Source organism: Notolepis coatsorum (genome assembly GCF_963971535.1).
Source record: "Notolepis coatsorum genome assembly, chromosome: 7".
NCBI lineage: Eukaryota > Metazoa > Chordata > Actinopteri > Aulopiformes > Paralepididae > Notolepis > Notolepis coatsorum.
This window is the reverse complement of record NC_140171.1, coordinates 95775162-95796272: the sequence shown is the minus strand read 5'-3', so window position 1 is coordinate 95796272 and position 21111 is coordinate 95775162. Positions and strand designations below refer to the sequence as shown.

Here is a 21111-nt window from a genome sequence, read left to right as displayed (position 1 = left end):
TCTGTGTTAATCAGGTCTCCAGTAGCCGGCCGGACAACAAGCAGTCAGCATGGTGAGTCAGATTTGATCACACATCTTAACATCTCTGTTACACTGTGTGTGTGCGTGTGTGTGTGCCATGCCATGCCGTTACGGTGCGAGATGTGATTGGACCAGATTGAACACGCAATGGTATTTTTCTCTTTGACAGGGTGAAAGGAAAGGAACAAATAAATACTACCCTCCGGATTTCGACCCGGCCAAGGTGAGCGAGACCAACATACATGTGATGATAAAGCTAAACAGTGCAGCTCAATGGATGATAATGAACTTTCATCTCCATTATTGTCTTTCCAGCATGGCTCTCTCAATGGATACCACAACACTCACCCTCTGCGGGAGAGGGCCAGGAAATTATCCCAGGGAATTCTCATTATCCGGTTAGTTCACTCACTCACTCACTCACTCACTCACTCACTCACTCACTCACTCACTCACTCACTCACTCACTCACTCACTCACTCACTCACTCACTCACTTACTCACTCACTCACTCACTCACTCACTCACTCACTCACTCACTCACTCACTCACTCACTCACTCACTCACTCATTCACTGGAAGTAGGTGTGCCAGTGTAGCCTAGTTCCCAACAGTCACCAAATACAACTCCAAAACATTCCTGTAAACATGTTGTGACCTGTGTATTTACCTCATGGAGAAATAAAATAATTAGACATTTTAGTTTTCTAAGCAGATATATACTCTGAATTTTTTTTGCCAAACCACTGCTGCCTGGGCGCAGTGATTTCATCACCTCAAAAGCCCTGTTGCTTTTTGAAAAAGGCAGCAGTGGTTTGGCAAAAAAAAATTCAGAGTATATATCTGCTTAGAGAACGAAAATGTCAATTTTTTCCCTCCACATGGTAAATACACAGGTCACAACATGTTTACAGGAACGTTTTGGAGTGTATTTCGTGACTATCCATGCTCCACAGCTTCCAGCTGTAACATTAAGTGTACTATCAATGCTCCACAGCTTCCAGCTTTCTGCAACAACTCACTCTTCGTCGGATTTCAGTTTTCTGTTTCATTGACACAAACAGGCATTTTTGGTGCACGTATTTGGTGGTAATCAATTATCTTTAAATCTAGCACCCTCAAAAACCACTCGAGTTCAGTTGAAACTGCAAGTAATCGATTACTCACGCCCATCCCTAATTCTCAGCAAGACACGCCTAACCTCAGTCCTTACCTCAAGCTTAATCCTAATTGTAACCCTACACCTGACCATGAAACAGCCCCCTTTCAATGTGATGACGGGCTGAAATGTCCTCTTTCCCAAAGAAAGTCCTGACCTGTTTTGTCTAGGGATGCACCGATCCGACTTTTTCAGTCCCGATACCGATACCTGGGTTTGGGTATTGGCCAATACCGATACCAATCCGATACCCATTGTCCAATTTCTTTTTACAAAAAAGTAAAAATAATTAAGATTTAATACATGTTTCTTTTTTTTATATTAAAATATATTTTGTTTTTAAGAATTGTAAAGGATCACAAGTGTGTTTTTGATTTGTTGTAAATAAAGACAGAAAATAAACTTCATTCATTCAATTAATAAACTGTATGCCTCACTGTGTGGAAGAGACTGGGATCATTCTTTTGTGCAAGGCAACATCAGGCTTGACTTAAAACATTACTTTCCTAACTTAGTGAAACTAAATGTAACAAATTAACACATAGATATAAATGTACTGGGGGAGCTCCAGTAGCTCACCACGTACCGCGAGTGCTATTTCAGCGCCGTGGACAACCGTGCTCGTCACGGATCTGGGGCTGAGCGAGTTCGAATCCCGGACTGCAACCGTGCCTTTCCCAGAGTGTCTTCCCCCCCATCTGAACCCTTTCAGCCTGCTTCTGTCGGTCGAACTTGACCAAGTATAAATGCGATAAACGTATAAAAGAGCCAGGGAAATGGCCAAAGTTTAAAAAAAAAAAGATATAAATGTACTGAATGGTTATTTCTTATTTTATTTCTTATTAAAAAATAATAATAATAAAAATCCGATATATATATATTTTTTGTACCGATACCCGATCCAGCTATTTGACTGATATCGGTGGCCGATACCAATATCGGATTGGTGCATCCCTAGTTATGTCCAGAAATCAAACAGATTCTCACAAGTCTAGTAATACAGATGTTAGTGTGCCAGTCCTTCTGATAAACAATGACCTGTCTATTTAGGTTTGAGATGCCCTACAACATCTGGTGTGATGGCTGCAAGAACCACATTGGCATGGGTGAGTAACAACCTGACCATCCTTAAGGTGCTCCCATGGTCGAGCTGAAAGTGCGCGGAGCGGACTCTGCGAGGTCCGCACGGACACTTTGAGCTTACATAGTCGAGCGTACCTCCGCGGACCAATTTCCTACATGTCTCGCGCCAGTTTACACAATCTTTCCCGCGCTGTTCAACTTCTGTCATGTCGTCGTCATCCGATGTCAAAATAAAGAGTCTGTTATCTCCGTTTCCAATATTTCGAAATAAAACTGGCAGTTTTACACACTTCATTTAGAAAAGCCATTCAAACATCTCAAGTTTCTTCAGATGATGAAAAAAGACATCATGGTCCAAATGTATATGAATTGGAATGGGTGACGATTAGCGATAGTAAAACTAAATTTAGCGTCATCTACCTGCCAACGTTTTACCGGACCAATCCTACCCATTTAATCATGATGAGACCGATGACCGTTGTTTACAGTCAAAGTTTTGCTTGTACACGGTTGCAATTCCCCCTCCTCGCAGTCCTTGGCCAGTCGTCCAAGGAGCATTAAAATACGTACACGCAGGCATTGGCTATAGGCTTCTAAAACAATTTAATAGGCTAAACTTCGTTTTAACTTCTTTAATTCACATTTCTTTATTTCATTTCATTTTTTCCGACATAATGCTACCTGCCTCGACAAAATCCGTGACTCGGTTGCGATACAGATAAATTATCTTCTCAGAATAGTATATAAGTGGCTATGATCCTTCCCTACTCTCACTTGGCACGGAGTGAGTGTTCAGAGTAAAATGCAGATCGGCGTCACATTAAATACAGGTCGATGTCAACCAAAACGCAGAGCAGCCTTTTATGTGACACCAAGTGAGCGGCGCGGACGTCCGCGCATTAGAAAATTGGAGCTTCGCACTTGGAGTCCGCTTTGAGTATGCTTTGAGTCCGCGCGGACCTTCGCGGAGTCCGCTCTGTGTACGGTCCGCTCGACTATGGGAGCACCTTTAGGCTCTAACTAGGGCCCTATGAAATCCGTTTTTTATCTTTTCCTGTTTTTGGAATAAAACTTTCCTGTTTTCGTATTTCTCAGTTTTCTCTTCGTTTAAAAAAAGAAATTTCATTTTGGATTTAAGTTGAACCAAAAAAACTATCCAAAATGATGTTTTTAACTATCTTTAATAACAGTACATCTGCAACTGTCAGTGCAGTTATGATTTTATTTTCTTCTTCAATTCAGTTCAATGCATAAATAATAATTAAATAGTTAAATAATACAAAATAATAATTTGTTTAAAAGAAATCAGAAGAAAACAGTCAAATGTAATTTCTTAACACATTGACCGCCACAGCAGGACCGTCATTGCCAGGTCTTTATTCAATGGATATAGTTTTAGACTGACATTTGCGAGTGCTTAAAATATATCTTATATTATATCTATTGGTCTAATAACGCCGTCGGGTCTCAGTGAGCTGCTTCTAGTCAACATTACAGAGACAGATTGTTTTTTCATTCATACATTTCCGTTTTATACCGTTTTGAATAGAGTATGGTTTGGGTGTTTTTCAGTAATTCCAGGAAAAGGCGAGAAAAATGCATTTTACTGTAATCCAGTCATTATCTAATCATCCTGAAATCAACGCTAGATTATCACTATGTCTCCTCGTCTTATATGGTAACTCAGAACATTGTACATATGTCTATACCGAACACTGTGACCTCATTTTCTTCTTCTAAATTACATGCTATACTATGTTATTTGATACTATCTTGTCTAGCACAGTCTCTGGAGCGTAACAGTAAGAAGCATTTTGTATGAAAGTATTCTGTACTTCTGTATGACAACTATTAAAGAAACTTGAACTTGAAACTTGTCTATACATGAAATGACCGTTGTAGCGGGGCGCTCCCCCCCCACCCCCACCGCAGCCAACGGTAAAACAGCCATACACGGTTCACACAGATAGCTGTGATCGGGTAGAAATAAATGTCAGATCAACGATCAAATTCATATATGATGTTCTTACCTTGTATCTGATGTAATGCAAAAGAGATTATTATTATTATTATTTTTTTACCTTTATTTACGCAGGGTAGGTTCGCTGAGCACAGATGCTCTTTTTCAGGAACGCCCTGCTTCACATTCACACAGTTCCATTCACACCTGGGAGCTGCCCAGTACAACCACAGTTGACACCATTGGCCACTGAGCAACTCCACTGGAGCAGTTGATTTGCATTGGCAGGGTTTGGCCCTGTCTGGCACCCAACGGGAAAAATATTATAGGCACTATAAGTAGACATCGCTACATAAAACAAGCTGGTCTGCCTGAGTGACTGGTGGAAGAAGGAGAAATAGAGATTGGACTGATATAGTCAATAGTCAATATAAAAAAGAAGCAGTGAAGCTAGACCAGCACTCTCAGGTTCAAGAATTTAATGGCAGCCTGAAACAAACATGTTTCGGAATTACATATTCCTTCTTCAGTGTTAGTAGAGAGCGCGGTCTAACTTGACAACTGATTGAGTCAAGCCATGTCACATAGTTCAAGTTTGAAATGCTTCTTTCTGTTTTGCTCCTGAGAGTGTGCTAGATACTGTACTGTACTGGTAATATTATTTATTTGTGTTAACTTCTGAATAAAACAACTTATTAAACACAAGTACATCTTATTGAACATTATTTCGATATTTCATTACCAATTATCATAGCAAAACAGCTTTTTCTAACAGTCTGTAATGCATTTTGGAAACGGGAGATGGTGTAATGGGCCACCTGGCCTGAGAAACATAAGGAGGAAAGAAAAAGTAAGGACTTACTTTTGGTCATTATTTGGGTAGAACACACATATTTTGAATGCCTTCGGCAGATTTTTATTTTATTTTTTTAGCCATTTTAATCTAGATTAATCTAGATTAAATCCAGGATTGCAGATAGATTAATCTAGATTAAAAAAAATAATCTATGCCCACCTCTAATTTAAACCCTTCCCGCCCGGCTCAGATCGCCTCCTAAAAGACACAAGCCCATTTTCAATGAGATGCAATAGCTCTGCCTGGCAGTAGAGTGCTGTGTTGACCGTCTGCCAGCTCAGACAGGGTCTGAAGACTATACCAGAGGCTGCAGCTATGAATTATGAATAGTATAGCAAATAAACGAAATAACGATCATAAAAACGAGTAAACTCGTTATTGGTGTTATTAGATTGGCGGTTATTGGCGCAGAAATGGTTAAAGGTTCATGCTTCTCCCCATCTCTGGCTGACATCACCATTGTGATACATGATGGTTAGGCGCTTTGTGTTTTCCTCAGTGAAGGATTAACTTTTGTTGGTAAGCAGCGTTTTGTACTACATTTACATTTTGTCATTTAGCTGACTCTTTTATCCAAAGCGACTTACAAGTTTTGTACAACAAGACAGCAGGAAGGGTACAACTCTTATCAGCTGAGTAACGATGTTCATCAAAGTGTTGAGTGCTACAGTGTAGGTTAGTATATTAGGACAAGTGCATGACAGTAAGGTTAGTTAGGGTTAGAAAAAAAAAGAAAAAAATCCGATAATGATTGAAGAAGTGTGTCTTTAGTTGAAGGCGAAAGATTGGACGGGTTTCGGCTGTCCTAACTGGTGGGAAGTTCGTTCCACCATTGTGGGGCAAGGACCGGGAATAGGCGACTTCTCTTTGATGACCCTCCCGTAGCTCGGATAGGAGTAGGTCTGAGACGGCCAGAAGATGCAGAGCGTAGGGGTCTTGAGGGTGTGTAGTTAGAGACCATTGACCGGAGGTAGGCGTTCCCATCCGCACAATATGCCAGGTCAAGGGCCTTGAAGCGGATTTGTGCGGCATTGGGGAGCCAGTTTGGAGGAGAGCTGAGGATCTGGAAGTGAGCTTGTTCTACTTGGGTTTACACATTATTATATTATAATGAGTCACCTCGTCTCTGTTCATGTAGTTTTTTTGTTTGTTTATTTACACATATAAAAACAATTACATATATAATACAATACAATCCACAAGGGATGTGTAGGAGAATTGCCTAAAAACCCTCTAGTGGCTTGCATGTGGCATTCACCAGGAAGCAAGATAAAATATCCCCCCCCCTTCCTCCCCACAAACAAACACACACACAAGCAGGTCTACATAGACACCGGAGCAGCCATACGATTTCGGGTATAGAGAAAAAAACTAATGACAGGAAGAATATATAATAAAACCAAAATACAACAAGCCATCAGACCACAGTTTGTTAATGGAGCCCATATGGGAAATATTGGTGATCTAGGACAGGGGTTCCCAAACTTTTCAGGCCGGGGCCCAGAAAATAAGGCGTCAGAGAGCCGCGGCCCAATGCACATCGTCTGGCTTTTTTTTTTTTTTTTTTTGCCAGGTGACCGATTTTTTAAGCCAAATATCACTTCAATCCTATTAAGTTAGTTCAAGTTAGTTATTCATTTATATGTGCTATTTATGAGAGGGCTAACTTGTTGCAAAATAATAATGATAATAATAATAGCCTCATTAAAATACTATTGTTGCTTCGGTTGTTTTCAGCATTTTATGTGCATAATCTGTTATTTAGTTTGAAATGTTCGTTGAAATAAGTAGATTTTTCGTTTTTGTTTATTTATTAAGTTAATATAAAACCATATAGTCACATTTTAGAATACAATATAAAAGAAGCAGTGAAGCCAGACCAGCACTCTCAGGTTCAAAATTTAATGGCAGCCTGAAATGTTTCGGAAATATGTATTCCTTCTTCAGTGTTATAGCTTGCAATACAATAGAATAGAATTTTAGAATACAACTAGAAACACTGTCCTGGCCTGCTTCTAAGTTCAGTGGCCTGACAAAAAAAATTAAATAAAAAAATAAAAAAAATAAAAAATAAAAAAAATGTTTTTTTTTTTTTTTTTTTTTTTTTTTATCATCTCGCGGCCCATCCGTGGCTGCTCGCGGCCCACCTTTGGGTCGCGACCCCGACTTTGGGAACCACTGATCTAGGAGATGAGATTTCAGTGCTCTTTTGAACCTCAGAAAAGAAATTTCCAAAATATGTGTAGGCAAAGAGTTCCACAACTTTGACCCTCGGTAGAGTAAATAAAACTGAGATTGGGAAGTGCGGGAAATGGATGGTCTAAGCAAACAGGAACTACGTGTGGGGTAATTATGAATTTGGTGATTGTGGGCAAACATGTCATGAAAAAAAGGGGGAAGGGCTCTGTTTAAAGAACTATGGACAAATAAACCTGTCTGAAGATGATTCACTTGATAAACACCGAGTATACCTAACTTATGGAATAGAGGCTGAGAAGAATGACTTTGTTGTACACAGCTGATTATTTTTAGAGCTAGTTTCTGCAGACGGTATATGGGCTCAAGTTTGGTCTGATGAGTACTACCCCAAACTAAATTGCAGTAATTGATATGAGTAAACCATAGAGTAATATAACATTGTGGCAACCTCAGTGCTCAGCAAGAATACCAATACTCTTGGCCATTTTTGTAGTTATGGCTGTGATATGAGGTTTCCATTATAGGGATTCATCAAGCAGAACACCAAGGAATCGTGTAGAACACACCCTAGCTATGGGGATGTCATTGATCACTACTTTAGAATCACAGATTTTGAGGTGAGCTGGATCTACTTGGGTTTACACATTATTATATTATAATGAGTCACCTCGTCTCTGTTCATGTAGTTGTGCTGTAGTGGTGTGTGTAGCATCTTTCTGAATGAGGTGTTCTGAGTTTCCCTGGTTTTTCCTAACCTTTTGTGTCTGTTCAGGGGTACGTTACAATGCAGAGAAGAAGAAAGTGGGGAACTACTACACCACACCGATCTACAGGTAACACAGAACTACTACACCACACCGATCTACAGGTAAACGGAACTACTACACCACACAGATCTACACGTAACGCAGAACTACTACACCACACAGATCTACAGGTAACACAGAACTACTACACCACACAGATCTACAGGTAAACGGAACTACTACACCACACTGATCTACAGGTAACACAGAACTACTACACCACACAGATCTACAGGTAACACAGAACTACTACACCACACTGATCTACAGGTAAACACAGAACTACTACACCACACTGATCTACAGGTAAACATAGTACTACTACACCACACTGATCTACAGGTAACACAGAACTACTACACCACACTGATCTACAGGTAAACATAGAACTACTACACCACACTGATCTACAGGTAACACTGAACTACTACACCACACTGATCTACAGGTAAACACAGAACTACTACACCACACTGATCTACAGGTAACACAGAACTACTACACCACACTGATCTACAGGTAAACACAGAACTACTACACCACACTGATCTACAGGTAAACATAGAACTACTACACCACACTGATCTACAGGTAAACATAGAACTACTACACCACACTGATCTACAGGTAAACACAGAACTACTACACCACACTGATCTACAGGTAAACATAGAACTACTACACCACACTGATCTACAGGTAACACAGAACTACTACACCACACTGATCTACAGGTAACACAGAACTACTACACCACACTGATCTACAGGTAAACATAGAACTACTACACCACACTGATCTACAGGTAACACAGAACTACTACACCACACTGATCTACAGGTAACACAGAACTACTACACCACACTGATCTACAGGTAAACATAGAACTACTACACCACACTGATCTACAGGTAACACAGAACTACTACACCACACTGATCTACAGGTAAACACACAGAATTACTTGGTGCTGAAGCAGCGCGTGTTGTACTTGTCGGACAGTTGTACTCTGTCTCTGTCTCTTACTCTGTGTCTCTCTCACACTGGGGTGGCAGTAGATCTATACTACTGCATGACGGGACTTAGTCACACACTCTATCTCTCACACCCTGTGTGTGTGTCTCTCTCTCTCTCTCTCTCTCTCTCTCTCTCTCTCTCTCTCACACACACACACTCCGTCTCTCACTCTGTCTATTTCTCACTCTCAATCTGTCTCTCTCTCACACTCTCTCTCACTCTGTCTCTCTCTCACACTCTTTGTCTCTCACACCATGTGTCTCTCTCACTCTCTCTCTCACACCCTGTCTCTCACACTCTTTGTCTCTCTCTCGCACTCTTCGTCTCTCTCACACCCTGTGTCTCTCTCTCTCTCACACCCTGTGTCTCTCTCTCTTTCTCTCTCGCACCCTGTGTCTCTCTCACTCTGTCTCTCTCTCTCCCAGGTTCCGTATGAAGTGCCACCTGTGTGTGAACTACATAGAGATGCAGACCGATCCTGCCACCTGTGACTATGTGATCGTGATCGGAGCTCAGCGGAAGGAGGAGCGCTGGGACATGGCCGACAATGAACAGATCCTCACCACAGGTACCTTCTCTCTCTCTCTCTCTCTCTCTCTCTCTCTCTCTCTCTCTCTCTCTCTCTCTCTCTCTCTCTCTCTCTCTCTCTCTTCCCCCCCCCCCCCCCTTTGGTTTACGCCATACATAAAGGGACAGTCATACATTGAGTTGCTAGTGACCACTGCTGTACCTGCCGCCAACGCCACCATTCCTCTCAGGCTCCTCTCAGGCGTAATTTTGTCATTTAGCTGACGCTTTTATCCAAAGCGACTTACAAGTTTTGTACAACAAGACAGCAGGAAGGGTCCAACTCTATCAGCTGAGTAACAATGTTCATCAAAGTGTTGAGTGCTATAGTGTAGGTTAGTATATTAGGACAAGTTCATGACAGTAAGGTTAGTTAGGATTAGAGTATTTTTTATTTATTTTCAGATAATGATTGAAGAAGTGCGTCTTTAGTCGACGGTGAAAGATTGGATGGGGTTCGGCTGTCCTAACTGTGGTGGGAAGTTCGTTCCACCATTGTGGGGCAAGGACTGAGAATAGGCAACTTCTCTTTGATGACCCTCCCGGAGCTTGGATAGGAGAAGGTCTGAGGTGGCCAGAAGAGGCAGAGCGTAGGGTGTGTAGTTAGAGACCATTGACTGGAGGTAGGCGGGAGCTGTTCCCTTCGCTGCACGATATGCCAGGTTGAGGGCCTTGAAGCGGATTCATACGGCCATGGGGAGCCAGTGCAGGTCCCTGAGAAGTGGGGTGACATCGGCTGACATCGGTCGGTTTGAGATCAGGCGGGCCGCTGCGTTCTGAATTAGTTGAAGAGGCTTGGTGGTAGTGGTCGGAAGGCGTCAGGCTCCTCTCAGGCGTCAGGCTCCTCTCAGGCTCCTCTCAGGCTCCTCTCAGGCGTCAGGCTCCTCTCAGGCTCCTCTCAGGCCTCAGGCTCCTCTCAGGCGTCAGGGTCCTCTCAGGCTTCTCTCAGGTTCCTCTCAGGCTCCTCTCAGGCGTCAGGCTCCTCTCAGGCTCCTCTCAGGCTCCTCTCAGGCGTCAGGCTCCTCTCAGGCTCCTCTCAGGTTCCTCTCAGGTTCCTCTCAGGCTCCTCTCAGGCGTCAGGCTCCTCTCAGGCTCCTCTCAGGCGTCAGGCTCCTCTCAGGCTCCTCTCAGGCTCCTCTCAGGTTCCTCTCAGGCTCCTCTCAGGCTCCTCTCAGGTTCCTCTCAGGCTCCTCTCAGGCTTCTCTCAGGCTCCTCTCAGGCTCCTCTCAGGCTCCTCTCAGGCTCCTCCCAGGCCTCAGGCTCCTCTCAGGCTCCTCTCAGGTTCCTCTCAGGCTCCTCTCAGGTTCCTCTCAGGCTCCTCTCAGGCTCCTCTCAGGCTTCTCTCAGGCTCCTCTCAGGCTCCTCATTCACTTCCACTCACGTTGGGGATCCAGTCTAAACAGCTGCTGATGACAACGCAGCGTCACGCTTGACCAGAATCATTTTGTCTGCCGTTTCTAGTCATTCATCTATTCTAGTCAATAGAAGTTATAGGGCCTACAGTCAATTCAAACCTTTATTTATTCTCGAAAAGGACAAGTGAGGTCACCCTCATTTCCAATGTCGTTGAGACTTAGACATTTCAATGCATACATTTAATTTGTTTACAATATAATAATAATAACTATCTATACACCTTTCACACATGGACCGCAGCCCAAAGTGCCCCACAGCATAAAATGAACATGAACAGGCATATAATTAGCATTAGGGCTGTCACTAACGACTATTTTTGTTATCGATTAATCAGTTTATTATTTTATCGATTAGTGGATTAATCATTAATTAAAAATCTATTTTAATTGAATATTTCAAAATGTTTAATGAGTATCCTCATCCTTTTTAGTTTTGGATTAAAAAAACTACCAGCCAGAGAGATTATTATTCCAGGAATCAGGATTGTTAAAGCTAATTAGCCTAATCCATGTGAAAAAGAGTAGCATATAGTGAATGTATGCACACACACACGAGAGGGAGAATAGCTTATAACAGACTTAATGATGTTACAATATTTTTGCTAATGAAGTGAAATATTTAATCATCAACTATCAAGTTCGTTTTTATAGTGTACATTTTGGCTACTTCATTGATCATCATCATTGAACGTACAGAGAGAAAGAGAGAGACCCCCCCCCCCCCCCCTTTGCTCACTATTAGAACCGTTCCTAAGGAGAAAATGCCATAGGTTGACGAATCGTGACCGCCCTAGTTGAAAGATTCTAAACATTCTGTGAAAAGTTGAGTTGGTCAAACTACACCTCAACTGAGAAATAGTTCCTTTACTGATCATTTGAAAATCGCTACATTAGCTCATAAAAACAAGTAAGTTACACAGAAAATATATTAGACAGATTAATGTTGCTGTATAGTTTGTTTATACTTCAGAACTATTGAGACACCTGGGAGGAACGGTGCTGTTGACAGCGGGGACAGCAGTGGTCGCTAGCTTACTTGTTGATTACCTTAGATACGGTAAGAGGTAACTGAAACTGATTTCTCCTGTGAGCTAGCTTAGCTTAGGTAGCACTAGCAGCTAACGTTAGTTTAAAATGTTTTTAACCGCGACCGGCATATAGTAATGGCGAAAATATAAAGCATGTTAAAGATACATTTATTGGACCCGTTGCTTGCAGAGTTTACATAGAAACAGCGAGACTCCCAAGAGGAGTTATCACAGGCTATAGAACGAATAGTGGTCTAAGAGAAGTTAATTCTATTTTGAACGTGATTCACTGCGCATTAGTTGGATTACACGTTGCGCATGTTATGACTTTGAACGTCTGCCATTTCCACCGTAAAAGGCACATTTAACAATACTACGTGTCGATCATGAATATGCAAATCGATGAAATTAGCATACATTTGACAGAATCAAAACAATGCATAAAGTGCATAAAATAAGTACAGTGTTGCTCGAAGGCATGTGAACCACCCCGGAACAGCCAGTCCCCCAAACTGGTGCTTATCCAAGCCAGCGAGACCAATTCACCACTGGGCCAGGGCAGTGAGACTGAGTTTTTTATGGGAATAATATCCACTTGAATTGATCAAGCTGATTTGTTTAGTAGGCTAAACATCTTATTAGGGGCTGTGTCCAGGGGGGGCTGTGGTCCAGGGTGGGCTGTAGTCGAGAAGGGAGGGGGGCTTGTGTCCAGAAGGGGGCGGGGTGCAGCTGTGGTACAGAGGGGGGGCTGTGTCCAGAAGGGGGCGGGGTGCAGCTGTGGTACAGAGGGGGGCTGTGTCCAGAGGGGGGGGTGAGGCTGTGGTACAGAGGGGGGCTGTGTCCAGAGGGGGGGGTGAGGCTGTGGTCCAGAGGGGGGCTGTGTCCAAAGGGGGGGGGGGGCGCGGCTGTGGTCCAGAGGGGGGCTGTGTCCAGAGGGGGGGGGGCGCGGCTGTGGTCCAGAGGGGGGCTGTGTCCAGGGGGGGGGGGCAGTGGTCCAGACCATGCATGCGTACACTTTATTTTACACTCCTGTGGTATTGTGACCCCCCCTTTGTCCCCAGAGCGGGAGGAGAAGAAGAAACTGGAGACTGACCCCATGTTCAAGCTGGACCACGGAGGGAAAGACCGCGAGAAGCTGAAGAAGGCGATTCCCTCGCTGTCGGAGATCCAGGACCACCAGGCCGGCTGGAGGGACGACTTCCAGCTCAACAGCGGCCTCCGCAGGAAATTCAGGGTATTGAACGCAAGAGTTTAAAAATATAGAGTAGTTCCTATCTACACAGTGACAGTAGCAGGGCAATTCCTACCAAGCAAAATAATATATATAGAATAAAAGTTTTGACTTCAATATATATTAGCTTAGAACTGCAAGGAACACATGCTTGTCTATTAATTTGTTAATTTAGGTGGCTCTCATAAGGTGCATCTCTCTGTAGGTCTAGTGCAGGGGTCAGCAACCTTTACTATCAAAAGAGCCACTTTTCCCCCGTCCCACAAAATAAAATGCTCAGGGAGCCGCACAACCTATTTACCCTTAAAATGAAGATAACACTGTATAATGTTTTATATATCCCCAAGCATACCCCACATTTAGCATAAAACGCCTGACAATTGCATACCCAAAGTAATTTGCGATTTATTATACTTTATAGTGGAGGTCTCTCTCGGTAGGTCTAGTGAGTGTATAGTGGAGGCAGGGTTTCCGTTAGAAAAAATTGTTGCAGGCCGGTCAAATGAGAGAAATTCCGGTCAGAGTTTATTGAGCTTAAAAACAATTGATAGGCAGGCTATATAAAGAATGACATCCTCAAGGCATGTAGATTTATAATATTTTAACTTAAAACTAGGCTACTTTTGCGTATACAGTCAATATATTCCAAATAAAATAAGTCCCGAGACTCCGTGCTGCTGCTGACTTTAAATCAAATAGGTGTCTGTGGGCAGTCGGCCCGACATTAATAAACAGCAGTCTGTTATAATCACATTTTTATGAGCTAACGAATTCCGTTATATTGGACATTTGTATTAATTATATCACGCGAAGAACCGAGAAATTTGGCAGAGAGAGACGGCAACATTATCGTGGGTTTGCGTGATGAATCTCCACCTCCCAACGACTTATTTGCGACAGCATGCAGCTGCAGAGCTCAGCAGCGCCCCCCACCCAACAGCTGAATTGCCAATGGCTGAATTGGAGTATTGCACTGTGCCGGCACAGCTGGTGGGTTCTGTGGCTCTGCAGCTGCATGCACTCGCAAACCCAGCACTAAGCTCTCGCTGACAACGTCGAAGTCATTATTAGACCTGCTTGGTGAAGCAACGATGAAACAAATGTAATGATTGTTTCGTTCATCGCATAGGCTATTTAATTTTAGCCTATTTTAATACAATTCAAATAATCAAATTGTGTTTAGAGGGAATTATTTTCACCGGACATTATGACCGGAGAGATTAAATATGTCGGACTTCAACAGATTTTGCCGGTCAAATACCGGTAATTACCGGCTAACGGAAACCCTGAGTGGAGGTCTCTCTCTGTAGGTCTAGTGAGTGTATAGTGGAGGTCTCTCTCTGTAGGTCTAGTGAGTGTATAGTGGAGGTCTCTCTCTGTAGGTCTAGTGAGTGTATAGTGGAGGTCTCTCTGTAGGTCTAGTGAGTGTATAGTGGAGGTCTCTCTCTGTAGGTATAGTGAGTGTATAGTGGAGGTCTCTCTCTGCAGGTATAGTGAGTGTATAGTGAGGTCTCTCTCTGTAGGTATAGTGAGTGTATAGTGGAGGTCTCTCTGTAGGTATAGTGAGTGTATAGTGGAGGTCTCTCTGTAGGTATAGTGAGTGTATAGTGGAGGTCTCTCTGTAGGTCTAGTGAGTGTATAGTGGAGGTCTCTCTGTAGGTATAGTGAGTGTATAGTGGAGGTCTCTCTGTAGGTCTAGTGAGTGTATAGTGGAGGTCTCTCTCTGTAGGTATAGTGAGTGTATAGTGGAGGTCTCTCTGTAGGTATAGTGAGTGTATAGTGGAGGTCTCTCTCTGTAGGTCTAGTGAGTGTATAGTGGAGGTCTCTCTCTGTAGGTCTAGTGAGTGTATAGTGGAGGTCTCTCTGTAGGTATAGTGAGTGTATAGTGGAGGTCTCTCTCTGTAGGTCTAGTGAGTGTATAGTGGAGGTCTCTCTGTAGGTATAGTGAGTGTATAGTGGAGGTCTCTCTGTAAGTATAGTGAGTGTATAGTGGAGGTCTCTCTCTGTAGGTCTAGTGAGTGTATAGTGGAGGTCTCTCTGTAGGTATAGTGAGTGTATAGTGGAGGTCTCTCTCTGTAGGTATAGTGAGTGTATAGTGGAGGTCTCTCTCTGCAGGTCTAGTGAGTCAGGCCTGTACACTGCGATGATATCATCGCGAATTGCCCCTTTAATTGGCCGTTGCGATTGGTAAATATTATCTGGGGGCGGGCTTGCGAGTAGTGCTTTCAAGCCTTGGATTCGCATTTCACTCCTAAATTATCCAAGGCGTGTGATGACGCGATGACGTCACTCACGCGAGCTGAGCAGTGAGCACTCAGCAGGTATGATCAGCGGGAACCAGGGACCGAAACTAGAGCGCCACCCGCCATTTGCGCTCAGTTTTTACGTTTGGCGCCTCCCACTGAGACGTCTGAGCGCCGTGTGGCGCTCAATCAAATAGTCATGTGAAAATCATGATCCAATTCTTTAGCGGAGTTCTCACTCGCTGTCTCAGCACACATGAAGCGCGCACCGCGCACTGCTGCTGCTGCTGCTACCCCCTCCCCACCTGTTGCATGTAAACAGAGGCTATTGCCTCACCGAGACGTTAGTCTAGTCAGTAGGACCTTCGTGAGATAACGTTAGCTACCGTTACAAAATGACCCAGTCAACTATTCACTTAGTTTAATACATGACTTTGAGGCATTGTGTAACGTTATCCAGCCGGCTAGCTACGGATAGCTCCCGACATCAACAAATCCATCAGCAATAGTCCAGTGCATAATACCTCCGTTGGCTAGGTAACTAGTCACTACGAAATGTTGCAGTAAACTAAATAGTTCACTGAGGCGTTGTCCCAACGCCATCCAGCAGTAGCTACAGAAAGCTCCTGGCATCAATGTCCTGGCTACAACAACAACATGCGTATTCGAGTCCCTGGTTTACATCGCATGAGTGAGGGCTGCTGACTAGGGTCCAGGTGCAGCGCCGGAGAATTCTTTTGCATGCTGAATGTAGCGTTTAGGGTCCAGCTGCACCCCCGGAGAATCGTGGCCGTAGCTGGAGGCTACTCAGTACACACAGACAGTGGAGCTGGTTGCATATAGCGAGCATTTAGACGTGTTGCGTGGTGGCGATGTCTCGCAGATAATACAACTACAAGTATGATTATATAATATATATTTTTTATTTAAAAAAAAAATTATATAAAATAATTTTTTTTCTTTTCTTTTTTAAATAAAAAACAATCGATATAAATAATGGTAAAATTGTTATTTAAAAATTTGCCCCTAAAAAATATTTTTTGCCCCTAAATTTCTCATTTAGGGGCAAGTGTGCCCCTAGTGAAAAAGCTTAGCGTACAGCCCTGTGAGTGTATAGTGGAGGTCTCTCTCTGTAGGTATAGTGAGTGTATAGTGGAGGTCTCTCTCTGTAGGTATAGTGAGTGTATAGTGGAGGTCTCTCTCTGTAGGTCTCTCTGTAGGTATAGTGAGTGTATAGTGGAGGTCTCTCTGTAGGTATAGTGAGTGTATAGTGGAGGTCTCTCTCTGCAGGTCTAGTGAGTGTATAGTGGAGGTATCTCTCTCTGTAGGTATAGTGAGTGTATAGTGGAGGTCTCTCTCTGTAGGTATAGTGAGTGTATAGTGGAGGTCTCTCTCTGTAGGTATAGTGAGTGTATAGTGGAGGTCTCTCTGTAGGTATAGTGAGTGTATAGTGGAGGTCTCTCTCTGTAGGTCTAGTGAGTGTATAGTGGAGGTCTCTCTCTGTAGGTCTAGTGAGTATAGTGGAGGTCTCTCTGTAGGTCTAGTGAGTGTATAGTGGAGGTCTCTCTCTGCAGGTATAGTGAGTGTATAGTGGAGGTCTCTCTGTAGGTATAGTGAGTGTATAGTGGAGGCCTTCTCTGTAGGTATAGTGAGTGTATAGTGGAGGTCTCTCTGTAGGTCTAGTGAGTATATAGTGGAGGTCTCTCTCTGTAGGTATAGTGAGTGTATAGTGGAGGTCTCTCTCTGTAGGTCTAGTGAGTATATAGTGGAGGTCTCTCTCTGTAGGTATAGTGAGTATATAGTGGAGGTCTCTCTCTGTAGGTATAGTGAGTGTATAGTGGAGGTCTCTCTCTGTAGGTATAGTGAGTGTATAGTGGAGGTCTCTCTCTGTAGGTATAGTGAGTGTATAGTGGAGGTCTCTCTGTAGGTCTAGTGAGTATATAGTGGAGGTCTCTGTAGGTATAGTGAGTGTATAGTGGAGGTCTCTCTCTGTAGGTATAGTGAGTGTATAGTGGAGGTCTCTCTGTAGGTCTAGTGAGTATAGTGGAGGTCTCTCTCTGTAGGTATAGTGAGTGTATAGTGGAGGTCTCTCTCTGTAGGTATAGTAAGTGTATAGTGGAGGTCTCTCTCTGTAGGTCTAGTGAGTATAGTGGAGGTCTCTCTCTGTAGGTCTAGTGAGTATAGTGGAGGTCTCTCTCTGCAGGTCTAGTGAGTGTATAGTGGAGGTCTCTCTCTGTAGGTATAGTGAGTGTATAGTGGAGGTCTCTCTCTGTAGGTCTAGTGAGTGTATAGTGGAGGTCTCTCTCTGTAGGTCTAGTGAGTATATAGTGGAGGTCTCTCTCTGTAGGTCTAGTGAGTGTATAGTGGAGGTCTAATGTGCCCACACAACAAAACTAAATGTGTAATGTGCCCACACAATAAAACGGAAGGTTATGTATATAACCTAGTTATATGAGTACTGGCTGAGCGTCCCGCCTATTGAGATATACCTCATCTCATGTACCTATTGTACTCCATCAACGAATAAAACCAAGTACACCCACACCTGCTGGGTCCCGCCTCTATGGAGGCGTAGCCTATAAGACAGTAGGCATGGTCACCAATACACTCTTCCTCGCCAAAATCTCGTTTCCAGTAAAAGATCCCTCAAGGGGACTCAGGGCTGCTTAAGAGCGGGACGCTCAGCCAGTACGATACTTGGCTTATCGCGTCCCGCTCTTAAGCCTATCGAGATATGGGTTAGAGCGGACGCGAGGCCCGACAAATGTACCCCCTGAGGACCCGTAAGCCCACATCAAGGGGTTTGGGGAGTCCCGTCACCCCATCCTTCTTAATGAAGGGGGGGCGCAGTCAACTCCACCGGAGTGCAAGCAAGGAGGAACTAGAACCCCTTGAACACACAGCACAGGCGGAACCACGTGTGACCTAACACACTATGGCCCATACCCACACACTCCTGCTACCCTACCAAAGGACGGGAAGCAGGAAAGGCCACAGACCCCAGAACCGCCTGGGAGACAGAACCCCCGGTCATGTCCATGAGGTAAAACCTTACAAAGGGGCCCGGGGAGGATCATGAAGCTGCAGCACAGATGTCCTCCACCGAGGCCCCACCCAGCAGAGCGGCAGAGGCAGCCACCCCACGAGTGGAGTGCGCCCTGACGCCCCCAGGGGGATCCAGCCCGGCCAACGTGTAGCAGAGGGCAATGTCCTCGCACAACCAATGGGACAGGCGTTGTTTGATAGTGCCTTACCGGCCTGAGAACCACCGTGACAGACAAAAAGCTGATCGGTGACCCCGAGGTCCTGAGTACGGCTGAGGTAATTCCCAAAGCACGGACCGGACATGACAGGTGAAGGCCCACATCTAACCCACTAGCGTGAGGAGGCGGACGAAACGCCTGAACCACAATATCCCTGGAGCGGAAGAACTCCGGATATTTACAGGCACGAAGGCAGGATTAGGCCGCAGAGTGGCACCGTAATCGGAACGAAAGACAGGCACTCTTGGTCGTACCGAGAGAGCACAAAGCACACCCACGCGTTCAGCGGAGGTGACGGCCAGCAAGAACGCAGTCTTGAACAACAGCTGTTCCAACGGCGCTTGCTCAAGAGGCTCAAACGGGGCCAAGGACAACTGACCGAGGACCAATTGAAGATCCCAATTCGGAGCCAAAGAGCGTTGCACCGGCTTAACGCGTCGAGCGCCAAGCAGGAAACGCTTCACAAGAGGGTGGCTGAACAAGACATCTCCCTCAAATCCCTCATGATAGGAGGATATAGCTGCTGCATATACCCTCACCGTCGAAGCCGACAGTCTATCAAGGAGAGACTGGAGGTAACTAAGGACAGCATCCAGGGGGCAGGAGACTGGGTCCCGGCCCCCCGCCTTACACCACACTTGGAACATACGCCATCTGCCCGCGTAAAGCGCAACAGTGGAGGGAGCATGCGCATTCCGGATGGTATCACCATCAGGATCAAGAACCTGCGCCCCTCAACGTACCCGTCCCAACAACCGTCAGGATGAGGACCGGCCCGTGACAGTACACCTGTACCCACATTCACCCTGCCGGGGATGTGGGGAGCCCTCAGGCCGCGCAGATGGAGGACGCCCATAGCCAGCCGCCCGCCGCCTGGTGCAGACGGGGGGAGCGTACTCCTCCCAGTCTGTCGATATACGACACTGACGTCGTATTGTCCGTCCTGATCAACACCGTTTGAGGACCAGAAGGACCGCTTTCAATACCAACACAGTAAACGTAGCGCAGACCAGGCAGCATGGTTTGCCAGCTGCCCCCTACTGCGTTGGCCCGACGCGTCACCAGCGAGGGAGGCGTTGGTGAAAAACGTGACGTGAGACAGCGCCGTAACCGTCCTAGGACGGAACCTCCCGAGCGTGTCGACAACACGCTCTGAGAGGGATGCCCATAGCACTCCAACCGTTGACTGGGAAGAGGAGTACTCTACTTCCAGTCTACAGCAAACCCCAGGCTGGTAGGGACCTGCCTGGTACGAGACCCGACGATCCACCTTGACCGCGAAGGACCAGAACGTCATCAGGGCAGAATACACTTCGTAACCCCTGACGACGCAGAGGCCCCAGTGCGGCCTCCACGCACTTGGTGAAGATGCGGGGAGCCAGAGAAAAACCAAACGGCAGCCTCTGGTACTCATACGCTAACCCTGCAAGGAAGCGTAGGTAAGCCCTAGGATGGAAGATCGGAGATGCGAGAACGCATCCTACAGGTCTATGGAGGAGAACCAGACCCCCACCTGACAGTGTTCAACAGGTAGGAGACGATCCAAAAAATGCTGAACCTTCCCATGGGACAGGTCCAGCATGGGTCTGACACCCCCCCCCCCCTCCCGATTTCTCAGGCACCAGAGAACACCGGGAGGAGAACGCCACAACGATGGCTTGCTTCGTCCACAGAGATTGGATCTCGTTGACCAGAGCTGTCACTGCTGGTGACCCTGACAATAGGGTCTGTACCAAACCCGAAAACGGGTGGGGTTGTGTAAACACAAGTCCCCGCCTCAGCGTTCTCTCCATCCACCTCGACATATGGTACTGCCGTATCATATGTGATGACACTCCCAACGCACCCGCCGCCATGTGGCGCAGGTCCGCCAGGAACTGTAGATAGTTGGCCCGGTCCCACCCGCTGTGCGTAGCCAACCCTGGACCCTTGCGAGCAGAGTGTTCCGTGGAGTCTGGTCGGAACCTGACACTACCCACGAGGCAATCGCACCCAAGGGGGGACCCCAACAGAAAGGGCCGGTTTGATACGGGGGAAGCTGACATCATCTAGGTGACAAAAGCCCCCCCACTGAACACCCCTCCAGAACATGCTGAGGAGTTGTTCTGCAGCCGGACATGCAAGGCGTGAGGACCCCATGGGTTCCTACACACCGTAGCCCTGCAGTGATATTACTACCACCTAAATCACGCGCACCTCTTCATTTCAGACCACTGCCGATCTCGCGGGAGTGGGAGGTACCAACATGATGCCTGGCGAAGGC

The 21111-nt window shown here is 45.3% G+C and overlaps 1 protein-coding gene across 1 annotated transcript in view; it reads left to right on the top strand.

The window, feature by feature from the left end:
- The window catches only part of yju2b (YJU2 splicing factor homolog B), a 43816-nt gene that overhangs the window by 7291 nt on the left and 15414 nt on the right, over positions 1-21111 (top strand). The window contains exons 2-8 of the mRNA XM_084317999.1: positions 15-52; positions 191-244; positions 337-419; positions 2231-2286; positions 8051-8111; positions 9527-9669; positions 13173-13345. Coding sequence (XP_084174125.1) covers positions 50-52; positions 191-244; positions 337-419; positions 2231-2286; positions 8051-8111; positions 9527-9669; positions 13173-13345 — 573 coding nt within the window. The 5' untranslated portion in view covers positions 15-49. The remainder of the gene's footprint in view (positions 1-14; positions 53-190; positions 245-336; positions 420-2230; positions 2287-8050; positions 8112-9526; positions 9670-13172; positions 13346-21111) is intronic.